This window comes from Mastigoproctus giganteus, chromosome 1 (assembly GCF_048544385.1).
Source record: "Mastigoproctus giganteus isolate SK-2022 chromosome 1, ASM4854438v1, whole genome shotgun sequence".
Classification (NCBI taxonomy): domain Eukaryota; kingdom Metazoa; phylum Arthropoda; class Arachnida; order Uropygi; family Thelyphonidae; genus Mastigoproctus; species Mastigoproctus giganteus.
The window spans coordinates 102,886,571-102,910,970 of record NC_143575.1 but is presented as its reverse complement, the minus strand read 5'-3'; the positions used below and the strand labels follow the sequence as shown (position 1 = coordinate 102,910,970).

At 37.7% G+C, this 24,400-nt stretch overlaps 1 protein-coding gene across 1 annotated transcript in view; it reads left to right on the top strand.

The window, feature by feature from the left end:
* The window catches only part of LOC150091067 (calcitonin gene-related peptide type 1 receptor-like), a 130,496-nt gene that overhangs the window by 25,972 nt on the left and 80,124 nt on the right, over positions 1–24,400 (top strand). The window contains exon 2 of the mRNA XM_090381564.1: positions 21,830–21,999. Coding sequence (XP_090237690.1) covers positions 21,952–21,999 — 48 coding nt within the window. The 5' untranslated portion in view covers positions 21,830–21,951. The remainder of the gene's footprint in view (positions 1–21,829; positions 22,000–24,400) is intronic.

Genomic DNA, 24,400 nt, shown 5'->3' with positions numbered 1-24,400 from the left:
GAACGGTCAGGTTACGTGTCCATCCTTGTAGACCATCTGCATCCTTCATGGTCATGGTGCACCCACAGGGCAATGGACTCTTTCAGCAAGACAATGCGCCTCCCCACAGAGCCGTGGGGACTACAACATGGTTCGAAGAGCATTCCGCAGATTTTACCACCTCCCCGTTCACAGGACATGAACTCTGTGGAGCATCTTTGGGATGCTGTGGAAAGGTCCGTTCGAGCTTTGGATCCTCCACCCAGGAATGCGATGGAATAATTGACAGCGGTGCAGGAAGCGTGGATGGAAATACCTGTGGAACGCTTTTGTGAACTAGTGGACTCAGTGCCTCACCGTGTGAGTCTTATCCGGGCGAAAGGTTAACACCAGGGCCTACACGTTACTAGGTAGGTATCCCATAATTTCTGTCCACTCAGTGTATTAGAAATGAAGAAATATGGCCATGAAAAATATCAAAAGCCCTCATTATCGTTATTATACGAAATGCAATATATCCAAACTCGCGTCAATTTATTTGTGGATTATTTTCATTCAGTGGTTGAGTTAGTGTATTATGAGTGAAGAGGTCACATGATTTACGCCGCAATAAATTCGCGTTTTAAATGTAGCAAAACGTAGTACGGCTGCCTGTATAAATGCACAGTCAAAATGCATTTTCAGGAATAACAGACTAAACCCAATTGCGATCTTATCTATAGAGATTTTTTACAAGAAAACAGGATTTCTGTTTGCTAATAAAAAAAAAACGAAAATATATATTTATCTAGAATATTACTCTTTAGAATGGCATTCTTATTTCTTATTATTTTTATTCTTATTTAAAACACCATTCTCCCGAGGCGCACGGTTTTAAACAGTTCCTTTATTTAAATCCCACTGAATATTTATCTCGATATAAGATGTACCTGTTCGAGGCGTAGGTGACTTGAGATGTCTGCTACATGATAACTAGTAGAATTCAGTAAGAAGCATTTGATGCAGCTATGAAATCTGGATAGCTGCCTCAAAATTGCTATTTGGATAAGATTTTCTGCATCTTATATAATCTCATTTATACAAGTCACGTGATTTTCAAGCTACAGTATTAGTTTACTGTAATGAAGTCTAATACAGTAAACCAGGTTTGTTGCGCAAATTCTTGGAAATCACTGGTTGCACAGAGCTGCTTCTCAGTCTTTTGCGTTCTTGGCTCTCCTAGCGTGTTTGCCTGTTGCGTGTACTTTAACGTGAGTTATATATAGGGATGGTGGTTAGTCGAGAGAAGGGAGGAAAGGGAAGGCACATTCTTCAAAAAAATTCTACTGCATGATTAAGAAACAAAACAATAAGCTGCACGCGAGTTAAACCCAGAAAAATTTCTCTAACCGCTTTAAAATTTCTGGAATAACTTGCTTCAAATATAAAATTTATTTTCCTATGGTCTAATACCCGTCTTCTAGCTGCTGCTTAAACTGCGTGTATTATTCCAACCACAATAACGTTAATGAGGACACAAATAGACATGATAATTGGCTCTGACATTCACTTCGCACTCCTGCACAGCACGTATCGATCCATTTTGTTCCATATATCAGAACGCTGTTAATCTGCATCCCTTGTAAGCATAATTTCAAAGTGCACATAAATGCAGCAGCTACAGATTGTGTACGCATTTACATAAGGCAATGACTAGAATTAAACTAACACTGTTCTACGAAATAAAAACATTATTCTAAACGAAAATAAAAACAGAAAACTAACTGCTTGAATGAATCGCTTATACTCTCACAAATTCAAGACGCAAATTAAAACAATAAAATATTACAAGTTTAATAGAATTCCACAAATCAGATGCATCCCAAAAGTTATGAGAACGATCAGGTGCTATAAATTTTCCAGGTGGTAGTAGTGTGCATTTTCGCAATAGATTCATTGCAGAAAGCCAGTCTATGTTGCATTAGTCAAACACGTATATAAGCTTTTTTTTTTAGTAAAAAGGAGCAAAATGCGCCCGAGTTGACAGTGGTTCGAACTCACGTGACTGTTAATGATAATGTTCTAGACAAAGCAGTTATAAACTCCTATGAAAAATTGGTCCTACTGGAGTACAAACAGGAGATCAATGTTTAAATGAACAAATACGCCGGCATTAAGTTTTGCTTCTAGCTTGATAACAAAGCCTCAGAAATCACGATCTTATTTCTGTAATAAGTATGATCAACAGAATCATCGATGCTTATTTTAATATTTGCACCAAGGCAACTAAAGGCCATGAAGCCTTAGTATATTAGGCTTTTCAAATTTTGTGTATTCTGTGGCCGGTTTGCCGGTTTTATGGAATTAAAGAATAAAAACGCCCGAAAGAAACCTACTAAGTGGGCCACTGTACGAAGAAAAACAACTCGCCCCATCGAGACCAGATCTGAACGAAATCCTTTTCTGACAGGTTTACACAATGCAAAACGGTTGTTCGAACTACTGCATATTATTTAAGGGACCTCTATGTCATTAATCTAATTCGATTTAATTAAACTCAATTCAATTGCTGTACACAAAGTTTCTACAATACTGAAAATAGTCACAAGAACTAAAAAAAATCGACGTTGGCTCCATGGAGCCGAAGGTGGATCCGCGAATAACTTCATGTGAAATGAAAATACAATTTAAGCTTAATAAAATCAGTTTTATTTTACTCGGTATTTTCATTTACAATCAACAATAAAGGTTTGTGGTAACTAAAGTAGGATAGATAGTAGAAACAATTCAAACTATTAACATTGCGATTGAAGACCAAGTCGATACATGATCGACCACCCGTAGTAGATTTTGTAGGATTCGATGCGAGTTTCAGATCGAATATTGATTCCATGAAGTCGAGGAATGGAGTATTTTTCAGGTTTCTTAACGTCAATGTTCAAATCACCTACTAAAATTATTGGGATCCTTGAAAATTGAATTTCTTTACGACTTTAGGTATGTCCCCAAACTTTGGCATATAAATCGCTAGATTGGATATTAAGAAAACTTTAAATCAGTTCCAATGTTGAATCAGAAGAGATCCACAATGTTACAAGCAAAGTCTTCTGTCCATTTATTTCAACTTCAGCTGCACAAATGTTGCGAAAATTATCTGTACCAGTCATTTTCTGTAGCGAGTCTGTATCCACGGTAATGAGAATATGTGGCGTACATATTGTCGATTCGACTTTGTTGTATATCGCAACACCACCAGATTGCACAGAAGGTCTTTTGAATTGTGTGATACGTTTGTATCTTTGAAGATCAATATTTTCATCGTTTTCAAGCCATGTTTCATTTAATGCCAAGATATTCGGTTCCATGAGAATTGGATCGGTCGCAATGTCTTCGCTATGAAGTTTCAAACTCTGTGTATTCAAAAATACCATTCTGAAACTCGACGAAGAAACTTGGTCTCAAAATTGTAATGCGGTTGTAGTGAGTGTTTCCAAACGATGGTTATTCAAACGATTCAATTCAGTTCAAAGATCTTGCATCTTAGGTGCGTTACAAGCGCGAGCATGGTAGAATGTAAAGTCATCCTTCTGAACAACCGTTTTGCATTGTGTCAACCTGTCAGAAAAGGATTTCGTTCAGATTTGGTCTCGATGGGGCGAGTTGTTTTTCTTCGTACCATGGTCCTCTTAGTAAGGTTTCTTTAGGGCGTTTTTATTCTTTTTTAATTCCATAAAATAGCAAACAGGCCACAGAATAACTCTCGACAATATAACGTATACCAGTTGCTGTTCGAGACTGTTATCGTAATCGAATACGATTTCTTTGAAAGTTCCACCCTGACATTTATGAACAGTCATGGCACAAGCTTCAATCAAAGGAAATTGGATTCTTTTGCATTTAAGCATTTTACTTTTGAAAGATACTGTGTCGAAACGTCTCGTAATAAAGGAGCCCAGCCAGATTTTAATACTCCAGGATGCGACAATATGTGCGGCGAGACTTGAGACGACTCTTAGTTCCAACATTCTTGCTTTCGAAATGTAACCACAATCTTTTGATTTCTATTTCTTCCATCCCAACGTGCTGTAAAGTTCCGATCGCTCCATTGACCAAACCATCTTCAACATCGATGTTTGTAGTGATTATGTAAGGTTTTCCAGTCGACAGATGCAATACGTATGGCAAACCTCCGGTCTCTGCTATGCTCATTTGATGGAGTTTTGTTCGCATACTAGTCAACTGTTCATGATTCTTGTAACCGGTGAAGTGATCGTCGGCTGTCAACATCGTTGTTATGATGAAACAAACGAACAGCATTTGTTACTTGTTCGATGACATAGTCTCGTGTTCACAATCGACTTTCGATTAACTTCTTTCTTCAAAGTCTAACGTCTCGTTGTTTCCAATTTTAACTAATATGCCGGAGAATACAACGTCACTCTGTCTCATCACTTGAACCAGTGGAAAGAAACTGAGAGACTGCCACAGAATTGCACCACCGACGGAATTCTTATGAGGTTTGAATATTTGCCTCGCATTCACTGGCAACAACTGACGCAAATCTCTGCAAAATATGATATCTAAACCACCAAACTCTCGATCGAATTCTCCGGTGATCTCTTGCAGTCTGGCGTTGATCGTATGCAAAATGTCCGATCATGCTAACTTCATCGATGAATACTGCTTGAACGTTTTTAAACGCGTTACGATAGAGGTGCAAAGTTTCTCGAGCAAGACCACCAGGTATTCGCCTCATACCAACTTTGAACGCCGAATGAACTATGGTACCGTTGATCGCTACGGCCGCCTTCCCCGTCGATGCGCAGGCGAAGAATGCGTTGTTAAGCGAGTTGTGCGCCTGACTTAAGCGATTGTAAGTTTCCATCATAATTTTCAAGGTCTTGCCAAGCCTGCTGGACCAGTAAACAATATTTGAAGTGGTGTTGAGATCTGTTATTCGATGTACAACTTCAAGAATCAACTCACGTTGTTCTCTACTCGTCATTCGAACCAACTTGCAGTAATCGTCGCTGGTCATGACATCATCTCGCCAATGTACCACAGCGGATAGCCAGTTTGCCGAAATCATATCGTCCATTTCGATGCAAAGTTTTCTACAATACTCTAATGTTTTGTCAATATCGATGTCCGACTCGTACCTTTTGTGGCAATTTCATCGTATATCTGAAGAAACTTGTTTGAATCTAAGATATCAACCATTTCATTTTCGAAAGGTTAGTAAAGTAAAACCATCTCACGTTTATACTCTGCCAATTCAGACATTTCATAGTGGCGATACCTTTTGACTCGCATCTGTTTTCGAGGTTTACATTGTCCCTTCACAACATTGTTGGAATATACACAACTTCTCTACTAGCCTCAGACATTGGCTGGCGAAGTAAATACCAAGCTGTCTCTTGCGAGCTCATTTCAATGCTGTTCAACATTTTAATGCTAACGCGTTTTAACAGTCTGTGCAGTCTTGGTCTGGATACTCTACTTGCAATTTTATCACCTCTCGATGCAAATAGTTTATGCTTCTGTTGGTTTTGTTAACATATTCTACAACATATGATGCGCAAGAATGTTCCTCAAGTATGAACTGTAAATCCATGTTCGAATTTAATATACCAGCTATCCAAGGATTAAATGTATTCGTCCAAAGTTGTGTCATATTTCTTTTCATTAGAACGGTAGTTCTTGTCAATCCTGATCGAATAACATCCAAGTAAGTTTTCATATCCAACTTGTGCTCTTCTAGAAACTGCTCGTGTGTATCGTAATGTTTCTCTTCAAGATCTTGCTTATATTGTTGAAAACGCCGTTTGAAACTTGAACGTCGATTGTCTTGTGTATTTATCGGTATTAAAACTGGAGTTTGATCCATAGGTCAATATGGAATATTGAATCTGCATTGATCATCATTCTTCTTGAAACAAGTAAATGTATACTTCTGCTCTTGATTTGAGTAAGACGTCAGATCCGAAGCATCGACGCTGCACAACTCATCTATTATTTCTACAGTCTTTGGCATATCTTCCAAAACAAATTCTTTAGGATCGTTTTGAAGCCACAGCAAAATGTGAGCATGCGGACTGCCATGATGCTGGAACTCTATACGCTTTAAGAAATCGATTACTTTGAATTTCCCAAAAGATTGTACCTTTTCGATTGCAGTATAACGCCAACTAGCTTATTGAAGTATATTACACATGTGACTGATCCTCGTTGACTAGCTTCGTCAATTCTTTCATTGGATCGTCAACTTCTGTATTTTCGCTACTGTTTAGTCTATGAAGTGTTTTCAAGAGATGTGGCCAGCGAACCTTCGTCATACATTGAGTACGACATTGAGTCAGAAACATGATCGGTTTACCAAGTTGTCTGATCATAGCAAAGACATCTTTCTTGCGTTGAGACCAGTAGTGTACAGAATTTGGAATGGATTTGAGAAACGACAAGTTAAGTTCGACGCATTCTTCAACAAATCTTTGGTCTTCTATCATACGTTTTGTTATGTTGGAAGTTTCTCCGACGCATTTGAAAGTAAAATATAAACCTTCGATTATTCTCAAGCGTAAAATTTTCATCGCCATGTATAGAATATGATGTGGTGTTACTCCTCGGCGATCTTTTCGTCTTATTTCGTTAGTTGCCATCATAAACGGAGTAACACGTAATCCATCTTTAAATTTATGTGGATGGCCTAAGTATATCGCTGGAAACGAGTTCCTCAGAATGTTAATCATACACTATCGACATCGGTTGATTGTGCTGTCCTGGAGCAATTGCAAGATATTTGTCTTCATTCCAAAGTAAAGTGTGTTTCTGTTCCATATGTAATTCGATGTCGCTTTCAGACGACGCGATCTTCTCTACTTTGGCTACTTGTTTGCTATTGGTAGCTCTCGATGAAACTGTAACAAGCAACTGACGATCTACTGTGATGTTACAGCGTTTGTACAGAGAAGTATTGATTAAATACCTTAGCCACGATTTGACCGTTTCTTTCTCACATAGGCACACCCAGGGTCCTCAGCTGGATATCATCATTCTTCTCTTTCTTGGTGATTCCCTTCTCTCTCTCTCTCTCTCTCTCTCTCTCTCTCTCTCTCTCTCTCTCTCTCTCTCTCTCTCTCTCTCTCAGGGTATTTCAGAAACTTTTTTGGGCTGGTGCAGCATAAGCCTTAGGCTTCCTTGCACCACATGGCTAATAATAATAATATCCTTGCAGGTAAATCGATTTATGAATCAAATGCTTCTTGATGTGAACATTGAATGCATAATAGTCGTCTAAAGCACGAGGCAACTCTCTAACCATATTATTCATGTCCACTGGAACATTTATGACTTGTCCGACGATACCATAACCGCCAGTTTCATATCGCAAACGTCGAATCTGCATGAATGGCAATCTAGTGGAAACCAACCGTTCGCTCATACAATCGAGCGGCGGTAAATTCGATGGAAACGGATGATATATATGAAGCCGTTGGACTTGGATAACAACGGTAAATTTCCCGATTCTAAGCTTGTGAAGGATGTATTGCAAATGAGCAACAACTTGCGTATGCAGATGACCTTGTCATTTTGGTGAATGGAAATTCAAGATCTGATTTAGAACTCTATGTCAATAAAGTACTCTTTGAACTATCGTCTTGCTCCTCTAAATTGAAATTATCCCCAACCAAATCCAAGATCATGATTTTTAAACACAAATTAGGCTATGACAGACCACCAGTAGTAAAACTTGACAAGAAATCACTTCCACTTGTCCGAAGCACCAAATTTTTAGGAGTCATCATCGACGACCGCTTTCTTTTCCTTTACTGCACATGTTCAACATCTGTAGGTCAAAGTTATGAGTTTTACCGCAATACTGCTCAAAATTACCAGACAAGACTGGGGATTGAACACTAAAACCCTACATCTATTTTATAATGCTGCCATAATCCCAATTACAACCTATGCTGCCAGTCTTTTGTTTAGACGTACTGTACAAACTAAGTTATCCACTATTCAACGTTGTTTTCTCCTTAGCCTACTTCACGTTTGCTGAACGGTATCAACTCCAGCTCTACAGACCCTTGCGAGCACTATACCATTTGACTTGCATGTTGTGTTTGTTTTTACATCCGCCGAGGCATTTCTACGGAATTTCAGGGATTCATTGTCAATCCTCAGGCTGATCCCAAAACTGAAAGAACCCGATTCTGGAATTTGTTCGTCAACACCTGGCAGAATAGATGGAATTCTACTGAAAAAGGAGCTATTACCAAAAAATTCGTTCCTGACGTAACTGCACTACTTTCATCATCCACCAGAAAATGGTTTTCACCTTCACTGTTTACTTCCTATATACTAACTGGACATGGTTCGCTTAACGCAAAACTCTACCAAATCAGGCTTTCTAATACAGTCTCCTATCGATGTGGGCTACCAAAAGAGTCTCCTTACGTACTTTTTGAATGCTCCATTTACAAGGACCTAAGATTGGCTCTTAAGGCAACAGTACCAAACTTGTCTCCCGGATGTGAGAAGATACTCATATCTATCAATAATTTCCAGGCCCTTCAAACCTTCTGCAATGCTGCTTTTAATCGCAGGAAGACTTTCAACGTCAATACAAGTAATCAAACAGAAAACACTTTGTAAATGAAAATACAACCTGTTGCCTAGTTTGTCGTCCTGATGCCGTAATATCCAAAATTTTGCTGGTTCTCAAGAACACAAGATTTCAACAGATGCTGCATTTTTCGTTCATTCTTTATCAAGACTCTCCACAACTAAATTCTTCCTCTGCTCATCGATACCATCATCAACCAGCGACTTCTGGTATCACTCCAAATTAACAGAATTATATCTAGAACTTGTTCCTGCTGATCTTGTTTTGGATAACATTACTACTTTTGTGTGAATGTACACCTTTTCTTTTTGTGGTCTACTTTGGGCAGCACTGCATAAAGAGTGGGCATAATAACATAGATAAAGATTTTATTTTTTTTATTTATTTTTTATTTTTATTTTTTTTACTTTATGCTACCCTCTTTATTTCTTCGTCTTCTGATGGCCTATCTCCTGGAAATGACTGTGCGTGTGTTGTTGCCGGCACGGGGTTCTTTTGAATGGCTCCAAACTCTCTTTGGACATTCAGTGCGTGACTGAGGTTGACCATTGTTCATGCGTAGTTGTGGCCTACCTCCCCGTGGTGTAGAAGGACACGGGGCAGACTTTCCAGGTGATCGCCTGCCTGGTGACAAAACGGCCAGAAACAACTAAACAACACACACACACTGCACGAACATAACATTATACACATTTCTGACCTGTTACAGTGCTCTGTAATCATCACAGTGTACAAATGGGGAGTTGAACTTTCGTTCAGGTGCCGTCCTACATAAGACACTATACATGTCTACATGTATTGCAAAGCATAAACGATGCCGCGTTCTCTGCTTCTGGAAATTCATCTTCAACAATTTCCAGAAGCAGAGAACGCGGCATCGTTTGCAATATAAACGCGAGCAAGATCAATTATTTTGCTCGAGTTTACGCTTACAACTCTTTCTCTTGCTTTCCGCCGCCGACTTTGGTGCTTGCTTTTCAAACGTAAGATTTGTGATTTTGTCAAAATCTTTGAACACGTTAACTTTCGGCATCGTCACAACTTAACTAAATGAAACACAACCGCACTGCTTGACAAATGCGAAGTAACTGAACGAAGTAGTTACTTTAACGAGTTGTTCAACTCTCGAAAACTAAAAACTCGATTGTAGAGCTCTCAAAGGGCAGCAATTCTGTTGTTTACTGTTTTTGTCTAGCATTTATATTTTCAAGATTGCATAAACAAACTTGAAAATGCTTGAATTTTTCAACTCTCTCAACTTTGCATCGCTTTTACTCTGGAACCAAAGAGCTACATTAAAACCATTTATAGATTTAAAATTTTGTCCCTTACTGTTTATGTCTATCTATCATACACTGGTGTGCAAAATTTAAGGACCAGTCAGGTTTTAACCAGTAGCTTCTCATAGGAGTTGCCTGGATATGGGAAAAGCATACCAAAGGAACCTTATGAGGTACAGAAATGATGAAGGTTTTGGTTTTATTGGCGCATTAGCAACTAAGGCTATAATGCGCGAATGATGAAGGAAACAACACCGACACAACAACGGAAATAAAACGGTACAGAGGGACTTTATTCAAAAATGGCAACATAGCACTGGCTGCCATGATACAGATGCATCACTGCCAAAGATGGAACAAAGGGAAGAGGTGGTCTTCAGTAGGAGATATGGCCACCTCTAATGTCCATGCAGGCTTTGCACCGCCTGTCCATACTTAGAACGATGTTGTTGATAAGTTCTTGCGGTAACATCGTCCATTCCTCTGTCAGCGCCATCTTCAGCTGGTGAACATTTTGGGTGTGGATGTGCCGCTACGCGTCTCCCCAGAGTGTTAAGCAATACTTCCTGCCGTGAGGGAAGGAATTTTTATGGGCTCTGATTCAAGAATCTGAAACCAGAAATAACCATTGCTGATTAGCACTCTACTATGCGAAAGCTTAAGTACACGCACGTATATATACGATAAGCACCATTTTAAGTTAATCAAAAGCAAAACGAAATCACAAAAAAACTATTATATAAACACATAAACAAATTAGAAAGGAATGCAGTATATACATGGGGGTTGGGCAGAAGTTGTTCTTTGTAATGCGGCATAAGAAAGAAAAGTAGGTCTAATAAAACTTAATATAATATTAACCCGAATATGGACTGAGCATGGGAATGTCATCAGCTTTTCAGCGTCTTCTTTTTCGCGTGATCACTGCTCAGTGGAATAAAACGTCATTTGTATAGAGATGCCCTAAGGTAAAATCAAAAGTGTAATTATGGTGGAGCAAAGATTTCCCTCTCCTTCGAGTGCTCTAATCGGTTAGGATTTTCAAATGACAAGACACACAGTAACAGCCGTAGAAAGTTATGCTTCAGTTTGGCCTACTTTAAAGGTAGTAATCAAGAAATGTGCGTCACACGTGGCGCCACCACCGTTGAAATATATAGTTTGGTTGCACTTAAAAGCTTCCAAGTTTATTTGATTTCTTAACATTTGAAATACATGTTACTGGAATTTCGTAATCCAGTATTTCGAAAACAATGGCGTAATAGTTCTACAAAAGCAAATACTAGAAATGTTACATGTAATCCAAATTTGGAAAAGTGAGAAACTGAATAATACTACGATCATTCTACAAATGTTTCTTTCGCAAGAACTTTTCTCTAACGCTCACATCTAAGACTTAATGTAACCTTGGTACTCTGGTGCATTAACTAAATGCATCTTCGACTCGTTCGGTTGGATTTCTCGTTAACGTACGAATCCATTTATTTAATCAGAGATTCTCAATCAGTGAGTTTCGACATTCAGATGCGTCGCAACTTGTAGTTAATATGTCCTGAGAATTTCACAATTTCTAATAAATAAATTGAAGCCATTAGATAAAGGAATTCAGGCATTACTTTCCCTAATGGAGTTTTCCTGAATGGCGTCACTGCCATTCATTACTTTTAACAGATCTAGGTTCAAAGTCTATTTCAGTGTTGATAGTAGCAAACGATGCAAGAAAGTAAGCTTATAAAGCACCAGCGAAAAAAAATTAAAACTTCCCATAAACCTGTCTATCCTTTCTAATAGTTTGCCCAGTTCTTCCTTGAATTCATTCAAGCTATCCACTTCCACAATAACAACAAATGGAAGTTTGTTCCAACAATCAACTACCCGCTGGTTGAAGCAAACTTCCGTACATCTATCCTGAAACCATCCTTCCTCAATTTGAATTTACGCTCTCCTCATGTGTGCAGTTTTCTCAAAAGAGGAAGGTTTCCAACAACACTGAACTTAATCAATCCATTCAAAACCTTAAACATCTCACTCACATCTCGCAGGTGCCTAATCTCTAGACATTACAATTTGCAGACCTGAAGCTTTCCTGGTAAGAGCACCCTTTATTTATAATTTCCTTATTCACTGCTGCACTCTAACATATACCCAGTTCCCACTTTATTAGGAACACTGTAATATGCATGTAAATGGAGTCAATGGAATGATATACAATATGATTCTTGCACTTGAATCGTGCTTTACACCCTAAGTGAATAGGAACAGTCCAAGTGGTCATGAAGAAAACAAAAAACAGGACACAACAGATATATAATGTAATCTAACCATCGCTGAACATTAAATGCATGTAGGTGCCCAGAGAGAAGTGGAGGGTACCAGTATTCCGCCAAAAACTGAAAGGACGTGGTCCGTTGTTGGGGTCAGAGCTCATCAGCGACTTAGATTGTATTGCACCATTCTACATTATGCCTGTAATACTGTGTATCCGAGGTCCAATTGGCATGTTGTGGCTGAAAAATTAAGATAAAACTCACGGGGAGAAATCTCCTTCCTTTACTTGAAATCATTTGGATACAATACAGCCTCAATTTAAGAATCAGAAATTCCTCCAGTCGTTGGCGTGAATCTAACCTATACCTCTCCAAACAAGTGGCGAAACCACTGTACTGTCAAAGAGAAGGTATGAGTATGCAAAGATAACAGTAAAATAGAATGAATGGCAACTAGATGGCCCTTTTTTACTTCCATGTTGCTTCACAGTATTCAATTTCTGAAAGTAATATGGAAGTGATAAACAAAAAAAAATTCACATTAAATTAGTGTTGGTAAGCACCAGTGTAACTAATACTGTGAAGCGTCATCGCATTCTATTGTGAGCTTCCCTATTTGCTAGACGAACAAGCCGAGTTTTCGGATTTACCGTCTTTCCAGGTTTCAACATTCAACACTCACCTGAAACTAAGTTGGCCACGTTGTCGCAAAAATTCGAAAAACTTCCTGGCTTCATTTGAGCTCAGACCTTTTCTATATGGAGTGGAGGACAATTATAACTACTACCGCGAACGCTCCCATAATAATAGCAAAAGTTTTAAAGGTGGAAATCGCCCGAAAAATTTCAAGGGGGTCACATCCCAACATAAAAAGTATGGCAATAATGCACCGGGACTCGTGCAATTAACAGAACACAAAGTGAAGGAGCTCAAAAATTGTTTTATTTTTATTCAAAGTAATCACCAGCTAATTGAATGAATTTATTACACCGTTCTAAAAGTTTCTGAAAAGAGTCAGCGAAGGCATCCAAAGATATGACGTTCTGTTCGGCAGTTGTGTTTTTCTTTATGACCTTAACATCCTGAAATCTCTTCCATTTCAGGGCAGTTTACACCTTGGGAAAGAGGAAGAAGTCCGCTTGTGATTGATCGGGAAAGTAGGGTGGATAGTTAATCTGTACAATGCCATGTTTCGCCAGAATTACTTCACAACAAGTGCAGAATGGGCGGGGACATTGTAGCGCAACACGAACCAGCTGTCTTTCTCTCAAAATTGCTTCCTCACCGAGAAATGCGCTTCAGTAGTATTTAAATCCCACGAAATACACATTTCACCTTTAATGACACTTTGTAACTCCTACCATTGTTTGGCGCATAATAGCCTTTAGCTTCCGTTGCGCTGTAAAACCTCCAACAACAGCTTCAATAGTATTTGAAGCACCTGTACGCAGAACGAAGCATCGACTCTCTCCTCTTTAGCTACAAATTCCTTGGGAATCTAGCCGTTTGTCGAAAAGCACGATCTGCATCGTCTTGATCCTGGACTTCTGTAAACGAAACGTTTTGGACCTTGGTGATTCTTTTGAATGTGTACTCTCAGGCTTCGTCTCTGGGTTATACTGAAGTACCCAACACATCTCCAGTGACAATACAGTTCAGGAAATTAGGATTTTCTTGATAAGGCTGAATGAAGTTTCGTATGATTAACAGTCTCCGTTGCTGCTGCTTATACCCGAGACTGTGCAGCACAAATTTTGCACAGACCTTTTTTTTCTCTAAATTTCATGCAGAATTTGATGAATCGTCTCCTTATTCATATCCACCTCATCAGCCATCATTCTGGCGATCAAACAACGACCACTTGGCACTATTTCCCGAACCTTTGCAACTCTGTCCTCATTTCAAGAGATTGACGGACTGCCACATTTTGGGTTATCGCTAACGCATCCTCACGTCTGTACTTGAACTGCTTGTACCATTCAAACACTCTGATATAACAACATATCATCATGATGAACAGTTTTTAACATTTCATACATTACTGTCGCATATTTTCCCAGTTAAAGCAAAATTTGATATTTGTTCTTTGATCCACTGCAAAATCGGGATACAGAACTAACATACTAACGAAACTGGTTGTTACTTGCAACTTGTCAACCTACCGGGAAATCTATCGCCATCTGTTGGAGGAAGTTGGAATTGCAAAATACCACTTCCGTTTATTTTCAAACTCATCGAACATGACCGCAAAAGCAGAAGTCCGGGAACTTTATTGTCCCACCTCGTATATATAGTAGAAGTTTTGGTGATGCACCGCAACTGGACTTTAGTGCCTCTCATAGCACATGTTCAACCAGAAATCTACCGTTATTCTGTAGCAGAAACCATTACTTGGTCCCTCGCAGCTAACACAGTGGTTATTATCCTCATATTAATGGGAGAAATAAAAATTTTTTCGGCTTTTTTTCCATACAGCGGGCAAGTTAGTCGATCCAAAGAACCAACTGCATGTTCACCTTATCTCCCTAGGCGCTTAGATAAACACACAAAGCCCTGCTTATTCAACTTCTCCCATTTTTACTGGAATTGACTCCTTTTAGTAATACACCATTGCTTTTTCAAATAATAACACCATGTAGCAAAACAATTTTGCTTATATTTATATTGTGTGCTGAATATAACAGTTCATTGGTTTTTCTCTAGTGTTTTGGCACTGATTGAAGGTTTCATGTTTTTGAGACATCCATACGTACTACAATATATAACTGCATACCAATACATGGTGCATCAAAACAGCACGGAACAAACGTTGGAACATATTCTATAGCTAGTAATAAAGGCAAAAAGTTCCTATACACATGTCTCATAATTCATTATTACCGAGATATTAAAATACATTAATCACAAATTAAAAATCCTGTAAAACGATAAACAGTTTTATGTTCAAATTTAGGTCATAAAAATATGACTGTAAAACCAGTTTTAAACAACAGAAAGCATACGTATCGACATGAATAGTGTTATTCTACTTTATGAATAATACTAATTACAGTACTCAGTTGCGAGTAACTAGTGTCAACTGTCTGTTACTTGAGTTTCAGGTTCCACTATGAATGCCTTATTGTTACAAATCTGTTTTTACCGAGTTAACCAATGGAATTTTAAGAGTCCCACAAAAATCCCATGGCTGCTGTTCATGCATATGCAAAAACTTAACTCGTAAAGTGTTTGCTGCTGTGGATTTGCAACAAGTACGCTGAAACATTAGGAACAATCGCTGGATGAGGGAGATTTCGACGACCAGAAAATGTTAAAGAGCAAATATTCATGCTCTACAAGTATCTCCTACCAAAAGTACCAAAAGGTTATCGCATAAATGTTTAATCTGCAATTACATGAAGGGCATTGCATAATCAACAATTACACCTTTTCACAGTATACCTGTACAAGACTTGTTGCCACAAGATATGAATAACCGTACAAACTTGTGTTAGTGGTTCTTTTGACAATTTCTAAGTGATCCCAAACTTCTCAGCCATGTTATGGTTACAAATGAATCACGTTTTACAAGAAATCGATTCTGAACTCTCGAATCATCATATTGAACATCGAAAACTCACATATGATTGCCAGTACTCATACTCAACATAACATTTCTTCTAATAGTATGATGTTTTTGGGGATAGTCTCAATGGTTCTTTTTTTTTTTTTTTTACCAGCAAGACTTTCAATAATGGCATAACTACTTTTTCTGTGGAATAATTGGTGGGAACTACTGGAAGATATACCCCTTGAAAATCGGCAGAAAATTTGGTTTATGCACGAGGGTGCATCAGCCCACCTTTTTCGGTGACATTTCGACATTTTAAATACGGAATATAATAAACAATGGACTGGTCGAAAATTGCCTGTACAAAGCCTGTGCAAACACAATCAATCAACCTCACACTTTTAGATTAGTTTATATATAAGGGAGTAATTTGTAAAAGAATAAGAGAAATTTACCTCGATATGATACGTAAAACACTTCCGTATGATACTCTCCAGAAATTAAAACGAAAACAATTTTAAAAAATGATAATCTTTGATAATAAATGATGATAATAAATAAATAAATAATGATAATAAAGTTCGTGTTTTTCGCTGCTGAATGAAAAACACGAAATGTGGGCGCGTGTTGATGAATACGAAAATTCAAAGTAAACCGCGTAGAACCTTGGTAAGATGAGTCGCAATCCCCAAGAAATGTTGTACCAGGTCATCTATTAGTGTCGCGAACGAGGAATGGTCTGAGCGATTGTTCAGTATAGTGTGTAATTTCCGTATTGACCTGGCTACAATTTTAAATTCGGTATCTTTAAAGAATCTGTTAAGTTTTTTGTTCAACAACTTTTAATAAATCTGTTAAGTTGTTTGTTTAAGCTGTTTAACATATGGGACAGAAATAAAGTATTTTTTTGATATTACTATTGTTAGTTCGCGTAGTATTACACCAACCATTTACTTTATTTCTGTCGCATATGTTGAACAGTGGCACAAACAACTTAACAGATTCTTTAAAGATACCGAATTTAAAATTGTAGCCAGGCCAATACGGAAATTAGACACTATACTGAACAATCGCTCAGACCTTTCTTTGTTCCCAACACAAATAAATGACCTGGTATACAACACTTTGAGGTAAACTTTTCTTATTATTTTACAAATATTGATATCAACGTAGAACGTATTGAGCATTATAGCACTGGTTCATACTATCAAATATAAGGGGGAGTAATGTATACAATTGCCGCTTTCTTTACAGTTTATTTACTGTTCAGCGGGCAATAAAATTCTCTGCAAGTTTTTTTTTTTAAAGAAAAAGCAGAAAATTTGATTTAAAATGTAGTCAGTAGTCGCTGTTCTTAATACAGATTTTACTGTAATACACCACTACGCCAGATGTGACCCTTGAGGGTAGCACAGTGGATGTAATCATCATCCTCCCCACAGTTTAGAATAATGTCAATAACCCGAGGAAATTTTATGCTCAAAAGGACCAAGTACTGGTTTCTGATACAGAATAACGGTATCTTTCTTGTTGAACATGTGGTACGAGACCTTCAACAACGTCGTTGAATTAGTCAGCCGCAGGCGAGGTTTGCATGGTTTTTTCTCCAGCCCAGAAACTCCGATTGTTCGTCCAGCATACAAACAATTTACAGACACAATATTCTGACGCCTCATTACTATATTTACTTCTACGCTTAACACATACGCAAGATGTGAAAGATAACGGTAAAAAAGGGAGACAACTTATACAGAAAATATATACTGTCCAGTCAAAACGTTATGACCACCGGGTGTTTTAGAAATAGGCCGTGTCTCCCGCCTGGTGACACAGACGTTGCAGTGAGAACAGGTAAATGCGATACTGCATGTTCGTGGTATGCGGTCAATACGAAGTACTTGGTCGACATTGGCAAGGATCATGATCTGATGGACTTCTTTAAAGAAGGGATGCTTGTTGAGTACCGGCTGAAGGGTGGCAGCATTACTGACTCTGAGAATCTTGTGGGCTATTAGCGGAGTACTGTAGTTAAGGTGCTCCAAAAGTGGACAGAATAGCAATGATGGGCCGACGGCTCATCAGTGGCCGTGGTGAACGTAGGCCATGTGCGAGGTGATAGACGGAAAACAATGGAACGGAAAGGGCTGACCAGGGACTTCAGAGGACGATCAGCAATGTTTCCAAGATCACAATTCAACAAACTCTCCCCTCCTTCAGAGCAGAGGCCCGGCCAAGGCCATGCGTACGGCCACCCATCACCAACGACGCCTAAAGTTTGCATCTGAACGGCGTCATTGTACCACTGACGACTGGAAAAAAGTAGAATTTTCCGACGAATCACGTTTCCTGATATGTTGTGTATATGGAGGATAAGGTGAAAAATTGTAGTGGGGAAATCACTCCGATGTTCTGGTCCAACAGAAACAGGCATGTAGAAGCAGTGTTTTGGTATATGGGATGCTTTCCTGGGAATCTCTTGTAGCCCTCATACCTCTAGACCGCACCCTGAATGCTAATCACTACCTATCCATTGTGGCTGTTCAGGTACACTTTACACTACATGGTGCCTATCTTCCCGGATGGCACAGGTGTGTTCTAATATGATAATGTACCCTGCCACATTGCCGGTATTATTCGAGGGTGGTTCGCCGAACAGTTTCAAGTGCTACCTTAGTCGCCGAATCCGAATCCCATATAACATCTCTGGATTACGTGGGGATTACGTAGATCGACAGATTCGGCGTTTAGATTCTCCATCACGGACTATCACAGATCTAGGGGACGCAATCCTGGCGACATGATACAACATACGTCCTTCAATATTCAGAAGCCTTATACAGTCCATGCCTCCTGTGTGGCGATGGCGGCCAAAAGAGGAGGGGGCAAATCTACTATTAGGTAAGTGATCATCATGTTTTGACAGGAGAGGATATTATTAAGGACGAATTTGTAAGGCAAAAAGAGGACTTATTATATGACGAGTTGTATGGTAATTTCACATTCACTGATGAACACGTTCATCAAAATAGATTCATCAAATGAAAATGATCTACATATTGATTAATGCTGGACTGTTCAACAAGAAGAACATAATATGAAAATGCAATTAAGTCTGTCTTTAAAATGTCAGTGAATTTTATGGTTAGTCCTTTAGAATATAAAAGTTTGTGCTATTTACTCATTCATGATTCCGAATTTATTTGAATAATGTGGTTCGTCTTTCTCCTCATCCACACAAAAAAAAATTAAATTGTTTTCTATAGCGGGATAACTTTTAATCATTAAATCTACATTAATATTCATGATTTTATTTTTATTCGGTATTTAGTAATTCAAATAGAAAACAAATTTGCATATCTATAGTCGAAACGGTGAACTTTGAGAGGGCAACTTTTTATCTCTACCTTTTCTAGAAAATGGATAGGAAAAAATCGATAGATCAAGAGCTAGATATTTTTTTCTGGCATGTACTCTTTATTAAGAAACTGACGGTAGTAACTTCCTGTTCATCTTTCAACCCCGATGAAAATGTGTCAAAGGCTATGAATTATACCATAAGGCTAAGCTCGTTATCACTACACGAAAAAAACCAATAAAAACTGGGATATGCATCCTATTACATGTTGAAACTTTCCTAAGAAACAAAATTCAAAACACTATAAACGAAAAAGGTGATTAGATTTGTCAATAAATGAAAAAAATATATAATACATAAATTAAACTGAATTTAGTATTATGCATTTGGATTTACGCAGCAAAAACGTATAAATAAAAAATAAGTCTGCAAGTAACTAAAAAAAACTCAAACGAATGCTCAAGTTGGTAAGCTTTACAGCAAGCCATAATAGAGCTTACTGCCTTCAACACCCTCCATAAACTGATGGATTTCTTAGAAATTCTCAAAAAAGTGACGATCATGACTGCGTTATCACCAACGATGGATAGAGGAAGTCACCGTTCAGACTACCCTCCAACTTATATTTATTAAGAAGATATTTACGCCTTTGGTGTGTTTTTTCCCCTCTCATCCTGTTTAAAGTAGTTCATCCTTTCCGAAGTAGCCATACTTGGTTTATCACATGAATCCTGGATAAAAAAAAACTATACCATAAAAAGAGTAACAATATAAAACGCCAAGTATCTTCTATCAAAAGAAGAGACGGCATCTAGAATTCTGTAAACCCCTAAAAAAATATATAAATAAATAACAACGTCTTGAAATTAAATGCATACTGATACCCTACTTGATTTAAACTCACTACTACACCATCAGCAGACTTCACATTCACTCGTATGTAGACTGTCATTCTTCCTCCTTTTTACATTTGGACCCAAAATTCAATTACAAATGTATTGGATTTGAGCTATTCCAAAAGTTTGGATAACAGTACTAATTGAAAGTGACAGCTGAGCCTAAACTTATCTTGTGAACTGCTCTTTAAAATACAGTAAAGTAAGCTCCCATTATCCCTTAAGGAATGTACCTTAGGGAATTCCCTTAAGGAATGTAGAGAATAATCCTCCCCATATCCATTAAGCTTTTTAGACCCCTAAATTTTAATTCTAATGCCAAGCTACAGAACCGAAGAGAATAATCGGTCCATATTTATTTATTAAGCTTTTAGACCTTCAAATTTTATGTCAATCCACGTAATGGTTTCCTTACTGCCAGAGGTATGGTGATTGAAGACAGAAGTCTTGAGCGCTCAATGTTGAGACCGAGGGGGTCTGAACACTGAGGTTCTGGCAGCGGGGAAGATGTCCCACATTTTTGTAAAATTTATATCCCCTTCCCAAAGAATTATTAGCGCGTTAAACTAGGAGAGTTGGCTGGAAAAGAAGCTTCCTATATCTAAAATAAAGGTAATCCCTGTTGTTTTTATAATTTACTATGTAGCATATATGCAGAAACATTGATGAAAAAGTGCAAAAAAGAACAGAAAGAGGTACAAAGTAGGAGAGAGAGAAGATAAAGGCAATAAGGTTTACAGACGACCAGGTATTGATAGCTCAATGATGAGGAGGAATTAGAGCTCCACAGATATCTTTAACACCAAGATTAACAGCAAGAAAACCAAGATAATATTAATCTAAAAGTGGCCAGGAAGAAGAACCAATGTAACATTAGATGGAATAAGATTTGAACAGGCGGACAGATACAGACACTTAGGAAGCAAAAAGATAGAAAATGAGAAAATCCTGAAGGAAATTAAAACAAGAATTGCAATGGGCAAAAAAACATTTAGTAATATAAAAGTACTATTGAGAAGAAAGCAAATGGTGAAAAAAATAATATGGACTGTTGTAATATATGATTCAGAAACATGGACACTGGGAAGAGAGGAGATCAAACGGCTAGAAACTTTCGAGATGTAGGTGTAGAGTAGAATGGAAAGGGTGAAATGGGTGGACAGGGTGAATAACGAGGAAGTATTGAGGAAAGTATGGAAGAGAGAACGTTAGTAAAAGAACTAAAAAGAAGACAAAAGAACTCCATAGGACATGTTTTGAGAAGAAGCATGTTGAGGATATGGTTGAGGGGAAGATGTGTTGGAAGAAAGCGAATTGGAACGATAGATTGGATGGGAAGAGGAAATTATGCAGGAATTAAAGGAAAGTTCAAGATAAATGGCGCAATATGGCCTTAGTTTCTGATGCGCCTAAAACTCTACAATAACCAACAAGAGCATATAGAAAAATATGTGCCCTTGTTGACAGTTGCATGCTACTACAGTAATCCATGCGATTCCTCCATTGTGTGCCTCTGTTTTATTCAAGGTTAAACCAACGTATGTAAAACTCCTGATGGTCAATGGTAATTTCAGATATTCGCATTGTACATTAATTTTTGTTTATATTCATCGTTTTTAATTTCCGTTTCTATACTATACTATATACTTAAATCTTGAATAATTTAATTTATTTCCCAATTATAAAATCGCCCCATTTTTTGTTCTTGTTTTAAACTGTTCACTTCGTTGTAAACAATTTAAAAGATTTTTTTTTTTCCTTTTTATTTTATTCCGAGCCATATTATTAATACGATTTCATACAAAATCTTTGTTTTTTTTTTGTTTTAAATTTATTCCCTGTACTTAAATTTAAATATTTTTAAAAATATGTCCTACATATTTTCTTCTGTTTTCAGATTATCCTTCTCAGAAGTGAGGTGAGAACAGGAACACTCCAGGATTCCGTTCTCTTTAACTTACTGGTGTTCACTGGCGTCGCACTGAATCTTGGCTTTTTAACTACTTATTTCCAAAGGCTATGAGACGCCACCTGTGTGGTACAGTTTTATTATACAGCTTGTTACAGGTAAAGAGCATTACATATCACCATAAAATAAATTTTTATTGCTCAAAATGCGTAGAATACATATACCTTATTTATATCTTCTTTATATTGTCATTATCTCGAACTAGACGGGCTTCGGTGTTTTAATTAAAGACGCCGGGGTTATGTTTTAGGTTTAGGCTATATGTAATCCGAATTTTTGTGTCGTAGTTAAGCTGAAATTTTTGAATTTATGTCAGAATTGGCCTAAGTTTAACCTTTTAGATATCCCGATTCCTAAATTTAAAATTTTCCTAATCAGCTGCCTTTTATCAATTGGAAAGCTGCTTCCCATCCTCAATTTAGTCTGAAAGCATCATCGGTATATTTCTGAAAAGAGCACAAACCGATTTTAAAAATAAAATAGATATTAAATTTTCTATTTACATTCCGAGGCAATTACGTATGGTTAGCTTTAGTGTTAGTAGTGGTAAACGTGCAAGGAAGCAATCTTATACAGCATCAACCAAAAAAATTCCAAATCACGTCCATTCCCTCTAATAATTTGTCCAATTCTTCCCTAAATGTCTTCAAACATCCACTTCCACAACACCAGATGTAAGTTTATTTCTGCATTTCTTTTTATCCACTACACGCTGTCGTTATGCTTATTTGTCTACAAATGTCTAATTATATCGCGTTATTTTTTTTTATTGTACTAGGCGGTTCCAGCCAGCATTCCTGGCATACCCATGTAGAAAATCTTGTGTATATGTCTTCTGAAATTTTGCGTCATATTCCTTTGGCATATTACTGAAAGACATTGTTAATTAGCTTCGCACTACGCAAGTTGGATAAAATATCACACTACAGAGAACAACGCTGTCACTGCGAGTTTCTATTTCGCAAGGTAGATTACTACAGCACACCTGATGGCAAATTCGTCAAAGAAAATAAGCAGAAAATGGAAAAAAAAATTAATAAACTCAATTTTAAATGTAGTTTTATTATTATTTATTTATTTATTTTTGCGAAAAGAAAGGAGGAAACTCTTTGTCACCAACTATTTTACTACTGCGAGACGGAGAGGGATTCAATCAAGTAAAAACACGGATTCTTCGTCGTAAATCAGAAAAAATCGAGATCCAGATTTCGATTCTGATTGGAGTGTCATTGATCAGCAGATAGGCATTGTGAATGATTCGAATCCAAGCCTTTTCCACCAGATGTGGGAAGATGGTGACCTCTTGTACTACACGTGAGGGCGAGGTGAAGTAGTTCAAGACGAAAAAAGTTGAGTTGACACAATCGGATATGAAATTTACCATGTAGTGTAAAAGACATCTAGGAAAGCACACAGTATTCTGAACATAATATACAGAATGGGGGAAGAGATTACTGCTGAACGAAAAACCTGAATTTCCGGATGAAAAAAACCATGTAATCCTTGCCTAAGGTGGTCTAACTCAGCCACGATGAGAAATAAAGTCCATAAATATTCGTCATGCCACTGACAGGATCTGTATTACGCCAATGTCTTAATACAATGTTAATGTATTAAGACAATGATGAGGTATATTCTCAGAAAAAGAAGTAGGAGAGACAAAAACCAGGGAATAAAAGAAGTCGGATATGTTTCCTTCAGGTAGCATGTTATGGATCACTGAAATAAACTACCTGTCAAAGTGGCAGAGGGTTTGGCAAAACTGAAAGCAAAATTGGATTGTCCCTTTTTTGGTAAAAGTAACTGGAGATAATGAAGAAAGTATAAGTGATTGGAGATTCATTCATTTATTTATTATTTTGGTTACAAGCGGGTACCCCTTCCGATTGATCACTGAGAGTAGCAGTGATTGACATGCCTAACCCGCTATGGTTAGTCTTAGGGTGTTTATCCCCTCCTTGTCACTGTTTTAAAATAGGAAAATGAGTTCCCGAAAACAGCGGGATGGGGGGGGGAGAATAAACACCCAATCTAAGACGGGGTCGGCCTGTCAATCACTACTACTCGCAACGATCAATCGAAGAGATACTCGCTTGTAAACATCAACCATTATTTGTTATAGCAGTCGTAGAAAAGTCGGCTTCCTTGCATCATCTGGTCATTAATCATGGCGCTTGTGAATTTTATTTCATATTTACTGGAAATTTTAAAAGTAGACAGGCCACTTTTTACAATTCAGTATCTAGCTATTCATCATTCCTTTCGAACTCTGTCATTGACTTTTTTATTCCTAGCTGGTGCAGTAATTGTTGTCATCTGTTTGTGTTCAATTTGGCAGCAATAAACTTCATTAACGACAGCATTATTAGGCGTTTTAGCATATATGCATCCCTATTACATTTGCCATGTTTGTATGTCCGTCCTCATATAATAACTTCATTCATAATGAATGGATTTTCATAAAATCTGCATTTCGCTCTTTCAAAAAATTTTTTTCAA